Source organism: Ursus arctos, unplaced genomic scaffold, assembly GCF_023065955.2.
Source record: "Ursus arctos isolate Adak ecotype North America unplaced genomic scaffold, UrsArc2.0 scaffold_31, whole genome shotgun sequence".
Lineage (NCBI taxonomy): Eukaryota > Metazoa > Chordata > Mammalia > Carnivora > Ursidae > Ursus > Ursus arctos.
The window spans coordinates 2,895,021-2,906,351 of record NW_026622997.1 but is presented as its reverse complement, the minus strand read 5'-3'; the positions used below and the strand labels follow the sequence as shown (position 1 = coordinate 2,906,351).

Sequence of the window (11,331 nt, the reverse complement as noted above, 5' to 3'; positions counted from 1 at the left end):
TTAAGTGAAAGTTCTCTATTTTGAGTATGCAAAGTTCAAAGGTGTCCTTCCTATCCTCCCACCTCGTTCCTCCACCCATAGTACCTGCCTTCAGTTCGTCCTCCCCTAAAGTTAACCAGCAATTTTGAGCAGGAGTCTTCTAAAGCAGATCAATCCTGACTGCTTATCATAAGCCTCCTAAAAATATCAAAAATCTCTATGCTCAGATAACTTCCGCCCCCTACTGCCATAGTACCGTTGAGAAGCTAAAAATGACTCCCCATGTAAATGACTCTCTAATTAAGGTAGAATACTTTGCTCCAATTCCATCATGCAAAATTTTTAAGTGTTGTTTTACAGCTCTCTTAGTGGACATGTGGGTGGCTCTGAAAAGAGCCTTTGGGGGTGGATCACAAAACGCTTACTTGGCAAGTTTACTTGGAGCTGGTGTACTTGGTGACGGCCTTGGTGCCCTCGGACACGGCGTGCTTGGCCAGCTCCCCGGGCAGCAGCAGGCGCACGGCCGTCTGGATCTCCCTGGACGTGATGGTCGAGCGCTTGTTGTAATGCGCCAGGCGCGACGCCTCGCCCGCGATGCGCTCGAAGATGTCGTTGACGAACGAATTCATGATGCCCATGGCCTTGGACGAGATGCCGGTGTCGGGGTGCACCTGCTTCAGCACCTTGTACACGTACACCGAGTAGCTCTCCTTGCGGCTGCGCTTGCGCTTCTTGCCGTCCTTCTTCTGCGCCTTGGTCACCGCCTTCTTGGAACCCTTCTTCGGGGCGGGCGCGGACTTGGCTGGCTCAGGCATCTTAAAATCTGAGAACATCCGAAATGAAATGAAAGTAGAAAGCGAATCTCTGCTACTTATAGGGCTTTTATGCTAATGAAGGATGCAGACAGCGTCTTAGTTCATTGGAAGACAAGCAGCAAGGCTGTCATCCATGGGCAGAACTATGCAAATAAGGTATGGAAATAAACCTTTTCTATTGGCTACTTGACCGAGTCTTGTTAGTAGCCAATCAGAAAACTGGATTTACTCCCCAGGAAATGCCTATAAAAGCAGCGGTGTTTCTACCAACTTCACTGCTAGGTCTCTCTTGGCAAGCGAGTAGGTTTTTTGTCTTCGCGTTTCCTTTCCGTGTCTGCAATGTCCGGACGTGGCAAGCAGGGAGGCAAGGCTCGGGCTAAAGCGAAGTCTCGCTCTTCTCGCGCTGGCTTGCAGTTTCCAGTCGGCCGTGTGCACCGCCTGCTCCGCAAGGGCAACTACGCCGAGCGGGTCGGGGCCGGCGCGCCCGTGTACCTGGCGGCCGTGCTGGAGTACCTGACGGCCGAGATCCTGGAGCTGGCGGGCAACGCGGCCCGCGACAACAAGAAGACGCGCATCATCCCGCGCCACCTGCAGCTGGCCATCCGCAACGACGAGGAGCTCAACAAGCTGCTGGGCCGCGTGACCATCGCGCAGGGCGGCGTCCTGCCCAACATCCAGGCCGTGCTGCTGCCCAAGAAGACCGAGAGCCACCACAAGGCCAAGGGCAAGTGATTTGGCAAAGATCTTTGACTTTTGTTTCCGGAAGCGTTTTCAAACCCAAAGGCTCTTTTCAGAGCCCCCCCCCAATTCAATAGAAGAGCTAATACCACTCTTTAAGGTTAAGGGGAAAAATAGGCAAAGGTAAGTTTACTTTTTCTGAGAATAGGATATGAGGCTTCTCAGGTTGAGAAGAGGTTCAGGATATTGGTCTCAATGGGAAATTGCAAATTGGGATCTAATGATTGCATGTGCTTTATAACTTCACTAATCCATGCAAATCGGCGGTCGAGTAAGGCCCAACTTAAACGGCTTAACTGCAGAACTCTACCGTCGCCTCTGAAGTTTGTCTTGCAAACTTAGCTCCGATGTTTTTGCAGGCAAAGCCCGCTCGCACGGTAACCTCCCTGGCCAAATCCTCTTCGACGCTTCATCTCAGGCTGCCAGCAACCCGTCTTAACTAGTCATATGAAGGAGTTAGGTGCTGTTCCGTTAGTTTTCAAAGTATCACTTGAAACTCAGGCTTTGAAAGGGGCCTCTGAAAAATGGATTTCTCTGCGGTAATTAAAGGTGGCTTACAATACTGACTGAATCCAGGTTCGATCTGCAGCTAATTCCTGTTTACAAGTTAATTGTTATCTGGGGCTAGTTTCTAATTTTTGTCATCTGTAAATGGGAGGTAGATTGGTGGTGGCATCATTAGAGTCTTGTACCAACTAAACCACTTAAAGCCCCTAGCCGAGGTTAGTGCCTGGCATTCAACGAACTGGAATTAGTACATTTCAAGAAGCTCCAATGCCTGGATTCCTAAGGCAGCCCGGAAAAAAGAGTGGCCACAGGCCTCCCCAAAGCAGTCGCTACTAAGGATCTGGTAACTTAGTTGCTCCAGCCCCAAAAGTGGCAAATCCGGGACCGTGCAAAAATTCCTACGATCTTAGTTTCTAGGGTCGAGTCTCACCCGAGTGTTTCTTCAGGATGACTCGGTTTAGGCTTTGAAGAATGAACGGGCCATGGTTTGCCCACGCCTCTGCGCGCAGAGACGGGCGGCCCAAGCAAAACCACCTCTTTCCCCAAACGCTCCTAGAGCTCCTACCGAAGCATTTTCTGGGATCGTTCGCTTGGAGCATTCAAAGGCGAATGTGCGCGGTGGGGAGACGGTCTAAACAAGCTGGTTCCCGCGGACGCGCCTCCCACTGGCGAACCGTCGACGCTTTCGGAGTGGTGGGGAGGCAGCCTCCACCCTCTCCCCGCCTTCCTGCTCCTCCCCCCGCTTCCTTCCCCAAGCTCCGCCTCCCCTCCTTTGGCCTTGCTGTCACCAGCGGAAAAAAGTGGCTACTGTCCGGGAGTTAGGGGAAGGCAAAGTGGCAGAAAAAGAAGCAAGCACCTCAATGGCCACACGTTAGAATTTCCAGAGGAGCTGCTAACGATTCCAATGGGTAACGAGACAGAATCTTCACTCGGGGGAGGTCTGGCCTCACAGCGGCACGGCGTTCCAGACGGGTCCGCTCAGGGGACAGGGATCTTTCCAGCCAGAATTTCTTGTATGCTGGAGAACTCGGATCCTTAGCTCCGATTGCTTTATTTGAGCCTAGCAATCCTCCTCATTAACCTTCCAGGTTGCTTTGGACCCCGCTCCAGCACTGACTGGGTGCGTGACCTTGGGCTTGGTGCTCAACCTCCCCCTGCTTCCGTTACTCCGTGTTCACCTTCGCTCACCTCCTGCTGAAATGAGTAGGCTCAGCAGTGTGGGTTCTGAAACTAGAGCACAGGCACTCAAGGGTAATGGCTAACACTAAGCATTACTGTGTCCGACACAGTTCTCCGTGCTTCTAGAAAATTCATTAAACCCAACAGCCCAGCGGTAAATGCTATCCGTATCCTGATTTTAAAAAGGAGGAAGCAGGAACAGAGCATAAATGGTTCGTCTAAGTCCCAAGGTCAGGAAGCTAGTACTTTGACCGCTGGCTGTTTTGTGAACACTACCCCCTAGAAGATTATTGTCAGAGCAAAGAAACCAGTGAAAACTCAAGACATAATGGGTTAACTTTGTCAACATACCAGAATGTTACCAATTGCATCCTAAACTGAAGAATTTAAGGGAAGGAGGAGAGGTGTTCTCCCTGGAATCTACATAAAGGGAGGAAGCAAGGGGAATCTTGGCCCTGTATTAGCACTGCAAACCCAGGGGGGAAGTAAATACACTTTTGAAACAAGGGGACAAATCGGGAGATGGTTCAGTAAAGAGCTACGTGACTAGAGAAACTAATTTCTTGTGGTGAAGGAAGAAGGAGTTAGAGAAGATGTGACTTTGAATTCTCCCCTCTGGGCTCCAGCAACAAGACCTTGTATGTGGTTGGTGAATAATACATTGTGCTAATGTTTCATCTTCAGCAAGACCTCCTTAAAGTCAAAGACCCCATCTTGTTAAGTTGTTAATAGTCAGCATAGACCCTGCCATGCCACAAACGCTTGAAAATAGGGCATTGTGTAAATGTTGAGCTGAGTCAGTGGCTGGGCCATCAGGAAGCACTTTGTTCTAGAGGGTTGGTTTACTACCAGAGGAGACGTTAATTAGACATCAGACTAACAGGTTGCTAATAACATCTTTTCTTTCCAGTAGAAAATCCCTTCAGAAAATCTAATTTGCGCTGGCATCTTATTTAGAGAGCTTCAAAGAAATACCGAAGGTGCCAACTGACCAGCTCTTACCTAAGAGCTACTGCCAGAAGGCTCTCTGGAGGACATTCCTCAAAGATCCGTCCTAGCTCCCCCCTCCAACATGCTTCTTTTTTCCTTTTCCTTTGAAGCATCACTGTTTATATCCAAAAGCCCTAGTTACGTCTTTGGAAAATTCTCCAGTGAGCAATAAATTCTCAGTAGCTTCAGTTGGTTTCCAGCTGTTGAGCAGGTCTCCATCCGCCATGCCTCAAGGGTCCCGGGGAGGACCATTTCAACTGGGACAAGTTCATGAGAGCAATAAAGCCAGGCCTTCCAATTACTGAGGCACCTGGACACCAGGGACAGAAGTTGATCTCAGGGATTTACTGAGGCGTGAGGCTAAGACGGAATCATTATTTGGTTATATAGGGCATTCCCAACAAAGCAGATCAGTACGACACAATATCGCCAATTAGAAAATCCCTTTTTATATTTCCAAATCACCTATGCAGCTTTTCTTTCCTCCGTCCCCCATACAGTCACTTACCAGTTTATGTATCATTGGAACTCTTTTTTTATGAGGATGATACATTTTATAATTAGTTATAAAAATTGTATGTATTTTCAAGTCAATTACATTACCGTCTAAGGGTTTGTCATCTTTTGATCGTAAGTTATAATTATAAATGTAAATATTCCTGTTAAATATAATGCATGTGTATTATTAGAAGATGGTAGGAATTTAACTGAGGATTCCCCATGCATGCTGAAATCAAGAATAAGGCCTCATATGTAGACTATGACGTGCAAACTTGAAAATAAAGTGAAGTTGCAGGCATGGGATTGGTGTAGTCTGCTTAAAAATATCAGCACTTCATTGGACTGCGGTACATTGCCCCTGTTGGCTTGAGTTGTACTCTGGGCAGGGCGGCGGAACCAGCATCCCTTGGGGCTTAAGACTAATGCACGTCAATAGAGTTGGGGCTCCTGGTGAAAGAAGCAAGTTGCTAAGCTCAGACTCTGCTGTAGGTTGTCTGCCACCTGGAGCTTCAACCTTGAGCACATTCCTCATCGTCAGAAACACCAGGCGGTGGCAGGTGAGCAAGTCCATTCCCTCCTGCCTTTGGTGATAGCCAGAGCCGGGAGCACTGGGCTTGACCTGACACCACGACAAGCTGTCTTTGCATTAAAGATGGATCTCAAGGAGGCCAAACCATCAAATCACGTGCTCTAGATTTTAGAACCTTGGAGCTTGGTACTAGCTCCTATTCTTGATGGTTTCATCAATAGTGCAGTTTTAAAGGCTACCTAGTAAACTTCCAAGTTTACGTCTCCAGCCCTGCCCTCTCCCCCAACGTGCAGATGTGTGTACACACATTTCTCCTTAACACCTTCACTTGGAACTCTCTTCTCAACTGAAAGATGTTTAAGATACAGGAATTGACACTGTATACCCTAAACCTGTTATTTCCTCCTGTCCTTCCAACTCAGGAAGTGACACAGCCTTGAATCCATTTGCTCCAGCCAAAATTTTAGGATTGAGCCTTGCTCCCTTCCCTTCATCTCCACAAATCCAAACTATCTGTAGGTCACGTCACCTACACCCCAACACGTGTCTTGATGTATTCTCCACGTGTCTCTACCGTGACCTGAGGGGCCCCCCATGACCACCTCTGGCCTCTGCCCACCTCCTGGATTTCATCTCCATCTCTCTGTTGCAGCCACACTGGTCTCTTTCCTCTTTCCTCCTGACAAGCTCTTTGCTGCTTCAAGACACTTTCATTGGTGCTCTTTTTCTCTGAAATACCTGTTCTCTGACGTGTCTTCCGACAAGCTCCTTCTCCCCCTCCCGGCCTCAGCTCTTCATCAGACAAGCACATCTGAAATAGACCTACCCAGACAGATTACAGATCTCAATACAAAACACTAACAGTAGACGAAATTTCAGGAAACACTTTAACCCCAGTTCTATACATGTGTGTGTGTTTCTGTGTGTGTGCGCACGCGCGTGTGTGTGTGTGTGTGTGTGTGTGTTGAGGGGGAGGTGTCATTATCTAGCAAGGCAGGAAACACAAAACCATATAAGAAAGGACATAAACCACAAAGGCCAAAAGGAAATTTAAGACACAATATAATAGACAAAAATGACTTAACAGGATATTTTCTATCTTTTATTGAATTCAAATGGCCAATACATATGAGGGGGAAAGATGTTCATCTTTCTAGTAGTTCAGTTTTGTATATAACGGTACAAATGGGATACCAAAACTAGTAATACACGGGACTACTGAGGATGAGGAAGAATTGCCACTGCCTATAATCTTTTGAAAAATTCTCCTGGTAACATCTATTTAAATGTACTATTAGACACTTGGCCTTTTATACAACAAACTAGTACCAGATAAATAAAGAAGTGAACCAAACAGGGGGAAAAAAAATTAGACACTTGGAAAAAGAGGGTGTCTGCCATCCAGAAACAAAGGCCCCGTGGTGTCAGGTTACATGAGGAGAGATGGTTAACCTTTATGAACATCTGAGTGTAAAGAGCTAAAATGAGCAGGTATTATGTCTTAAAGTATAAAAAGTAAAATAAAAGAGTAACCTCTCTCTGCTCATTTCTCACTTCAGATCACTTTCTATCAATCGCCCTTTTTAGATCCTTTAAAATAGAGCCCAAGATTTTGTTGATTGGCTCCCTTGCTGTGTGCCTCTCCCCGTTACACCCTCTGCTCCGTGAGACAGGGAGCTGGTCTGTCTACTCACCGTGACTTCCCAGCATCCGGCAGCGGTGGCCACTCGGCTCTGCCAGATGATCAGGGAATGGATGTTGTGGCCCAAACGCCCTCTCCGAGCCCAGCGCACCGTCATCTGGATTTCCGCGGACGGATGTCTGCCCCCTGACCGCTGTGCACACCTCACCTGCCCGCCCTCTGCAGCTGCCCAGGCATGTGGTGACATGGGACGTGTGCCCACCTGCGTCCCGCACCCTACCTTCCCCCAGCTCTGGGCACTCACCTCTCCGGATTCGATGTCTCACGAGAACCCTCAAGAAGCCCTTAGTTCTTTTACGGGCCTGTTCGTGGTGGCTGGTATCAGGCATAAGAGAATCCTCTTTAATATGTTACTGGGTCTGTGGTTACTAAACGTTTGCTTAGAATCAAGGGAAGAAAAGAGTCCCCCAGCTGGTGCGTGTGACAAAATCAATGCTTTTTCATCCACTCACCATGTCCGCTCTGCCCAGAAGGCCACCCCCCTGGTTTTTATATTCTAATGCCAGGATTATCCAGCTAACACGCTCATCTCCAGGGTGTTTGTCGAAGAATTCTAACTCCTTGTCCCTATACCCTAGCACTTCACCTCCTCCCCCTATAATAGATCTTCAGTAACTACTCAGAATGAATGTGTTGACAACGAAACTTATATCTGCACAGAAATGGACTAGTCACCAAGCCGCAGGGACTTGAGGGCTGACTCCTGGGGTATCTGCCATGTTAGCCGATACTCTGTCTTCACTTCCGGTGGCTCAGTTTGGAGGGAGATACACGACTGGTTCCAAAGCTGCTCTGCCCGGTACAGGAGCCACCGGCCACAGGTGACATTTTAAATTTAAATAAGATAGTTAAGTGAAAAATTCAGACCTCACTTGCACGAAGTACATTTCAAGTTGCCGGTGGCTCCTGTATTGGGTAACAAAGATAGAGGACACCTCTGTCGTCCCAGAAAGTTCTATCGGTAGCACTGGGCTAGGTACGCCTTGTCCTTCGGGGCTAACGTGTTCAGGAGCACTTAATCAGCTTCCTCCAGGTGGCACCTGACGATGTAGGGTTGCCAGATGAAATACGGGATGTCTGGGGCACCTGGGTGACCCAGTCAGTTGTGTGTCCGACTCTTGGTTTTGGCTCAGGTCTTGATCTCAGGGTCAGCGCTCAGTGCAGAGATTCTCTGCCTCTCCTTTGCTCACTCGCTTTCTAAAATAATTAAACTTTTAAAATAATAAAATAAAATATAGACTGATGGGTTAAATTTGAATGTCAGATAAGCAACAAATTGTTTTAGACTAAATACGTTCCACGATATTGCATGAAACATACTATACTAAATGAAAAATGGCTATTTATCTGAAATTCAGAATTAACTAAGCGTCTTGCATTTTTATTCGCCACATCTGGCAACCCAACCTCAAGAGCGAACTGAGAACATCTTCCCTGGGAGCCTGGTCTTCTGACCCTGGGGGAGTTTCACTGGGAGGAACTGAGAAGTGCTGGTACCAGAAATGAGTCTGCACATTTTTCTGCACATGTTGAGGATGAAAGAAGTTCCAAACTACATTTACTTTGGTTTCTACTCTTTCCTTAGGTTTCAAAGCTTCTCCCTCCCAAGATGTCTGGGTCCAGAGTGTCTGTCGAACTCTTCAGTTCTCAGAAATAAATGGGTGGATGCCAGTGTTCTGACCTCACGGATTGATTCTGCCCCTGCAAATGGTTTCCTTTTGGAAACTTACTCTGGGCCTCTTTCTTTGTCGTGTCCATGTCTGCCTTGGGGATAAGGAGAGTAAAGGGGGAGAAAACATTATTGAAGGGAAGCTCTCTTTAGTGCAGAATATGTCTAATGTCTTGAATAAGTAATACATTCCGAGGGTTCAAACAAATCAAGATACCAAGGTATATATTGGGAGTCTGCTCCTCTGCCCGCTTACCCACTAGGTCGTCTTGCACTTTCTTATGCGTGTTCCCACTGTTAGTTCGTGCGGATGGGAGTCCAGCCCCCGCCTTCATCCCTCACTTCCTTCACACTTTTTGCTCCCTCATCATTCTACCTCTGGAGCGGGAGAGTGGCCGTGGTCTGGCAGGTAGTGGCGCCTGGAGCATGGACTGGCAGCACAGAGGCCCAGAAATGCCATGAGTGAGGCACTGCGAGGACGAGGACAATGCAGCAGGGCCGTGTAGCCGGTCACCCCAGGGACCTCTTCTGGGTTGCCTGGCGATGAACCGAGAACAATGGCTGTTTCTCTCCCCGTGGGAGGATCAGCCAATGTTCCCGAGTGCTGGGAGGCTGGCGTTCCCAGCGGACACCCACACAAAATGCTTCTTCTCCAGATTCAAGTCTGCTTGCTTGCTTTCTCTGTGGAGGGAACAGGGCAGGCAGTGGGCGCCCTTCTGGAGCACGGCCCCCTGGGCATCCGGGGCCGCCTTCCTGGGGAATGAGCCCCTCCTCCCCTCCCCCAGCGTGGCAGAACAAACCCTGCAGGCAGCCTTCTGTCCCCCAGTTCCAGGGACCCAGGACCAACGGAAACCCCAGATTGGAAGGCCTGGTAGGAGTCACCTGACCTCTAGGGGTGTTAGTGGCAGGAGTGGAGAGCTTTCACAAAGGGGCTGGGATCTAACTTTTTAAACATTATTTAAATCTCCTTATGTCCGTCTTCTCAAATGTTATTCATGAAAGCTGCACTCCAACAGCTGTTTCTACAAGTTTCCATTTCTCTTCTGCCGGCCCCCTTTCTATTGCCCCCACTCCCCCCCGCCCACAATCTTTCCTCTCCACTCAGCATCCACTGTTTTTCAAGGAGCACTTTTGAAAAGGACCTTTTTGTTTTGGCACCGGCTGGTCTGTGTTGAAATATGCGGAGACGACCCCCCCTCCCCGCCTCCGCTGCCTCCGTGGGTGCTCCAGGGGGACCGGTCTCGAAGGAGCTCAGCCTGGGCTCCGGTCACCCGGCATCCGGCATCCGTGTCGTGGGGCAGCAGCGCAGAGCGGTCCTCTGGCTCCATCATCAGGAGCCCCGCTGCTGGGCTCTATCCTGGAGCTCAGAAGTGCGCCTCAGAGTCGGACGCAGGCACGGGTCACCCACATTTCCTGCTCTCCAAGCTAGAGTGGGATGGTGGGGAGGTGGCTCCTACCTCACTTCATTAATTAGCTTATAATGTTCACGAGGGCCCGAGCACTACCTTATTTTATCTTCGTAAGGAGTTTATGAGGTGGGTGTTATTATTCTCCCACTTGTAGGCTAGGTGACCGAGACGCAGAGACAGAGGTAACTTGCCCAGGTCGTATGATTTTATTGCACGACGATACCAGCGGTCTAGCAGCCCAAGGAGCTGAGAACCGTCTCTGTGGAGGTTTCTTTGATTTGACTCGGTTATGACTCCACTTTCATAATGTCCTCTGTAGCTGTGTCTTTAACTAAGAAGCACCAGAAACAAGGCCCTGCTCATTTTTTATTCTTTGGTGATTTTCATCATTCTGAGAGAGAGAGAATTTCTGAGAGAGGCGTTCAATTTTAAGAAAGCAAGAAGATGGGGCACCTGGGTGGCTCAGTCGTGAAGCGTCTGCCTTCGGCTCAGGGCGTGATCCCGGCGTTCCGGGATCAAGCCCCACATCAGGCTCCTCTGCTGAGAGCCTGCTTCTTCCTCTCCTGCTCCCCCTGCTTGTGTTCCCTCTCTCGCTGCCTGTCTCTCTCTCCATCAAATAAATAAATAAAAATTCTTAAAAAAAAAAAAAAAAAAGAAAAGAAAGCAAGAAGATATTTGATTTTAAGCAATTTGTTCTTTTTCTTTGTACCCAAGCCAAACAAGATGACAGCAACCATGAGGGACGGGTCACCATGATTTCTGGGACACTGTGGGATAACGGAAGTGAAAAACACAGGTGTGGCCATCCATCAGGCCCCACTTTTTGCAACCTATGTGACCTTGAGCAAATTATTTTCGCTTCTTATCCTCAGTCGCCTTGCCTGGAAAATGGAACCAGTCGTATCACCCACCTCGGAGATTAAGTGAGGATAATATACTTGGTCCACAGTAGACACTGAAAACCATGCCCTCTTCTCCCTTATCTATGTGTTTGGTTCATCTCCGGATGTATCTATAATCTACTGCCCCGTCACAAACTATCCCCAAATTTGGCAGCTTCAGGATGGGAGCTCGGCCATGCTGGGCCCTCTGGCTTTTCCACAGGCTGCTTTTAAGGTGTGGCTGGGACTGCAGCCATCTCGAGGCCCAGTGTGGGGTCAATGCACTTCCCAACCCATGCCCATGGCTGTCGGCAGGATTCAGTTCCTCAAGGGTTGTTAGACTGAGGGCCTCAGTCCTTGTTGGTTGTTTCTCATCTTGTGGGCCTTCCGACAGGCAGCTAACTCCATGGCTTTCTTCTGAGGGAGTGAGCA

General features: G+C 48.7%; 2 protein-coding genes across 2 annotated transcripts; one reads left to right on the top strand and one right to left on the bottom strand.

The window, feature by feature from the left end:
• Positions 1-413: 413 nt before the first annotated feature.
• LOC113264282 (histone H2B type 1-C/E/F/G/I) lies at positions 414-831 on the bottom strand. The gene has a single exon (XM_026511208.4). It carries the CDS (start codon positions 810-812, stop codon positions 414-416), a length of 399 nt encoding a protein of 132 aa, XP_026366993.2. The 5' UTR covers positions 813-831.
• Positions 805-5,007, top strand: LOC113264274 (histone H2A type 1-C). The gene has a single exon (XM_057305009.1). The coding sequence runs from the start codon at positions 1,134-1,136 to the stop codon at positions 1,524-1,526; it is 393 nt and encodes a 130-aa protein (XP_057160992.1). The 5' UTR covers positions 805-1,133; the 3' UTR covers positions 1,527-5,007.
• The last annotated feature ends 6,324 nt before the right edge of the window (positions 5,008-11,331 follow it).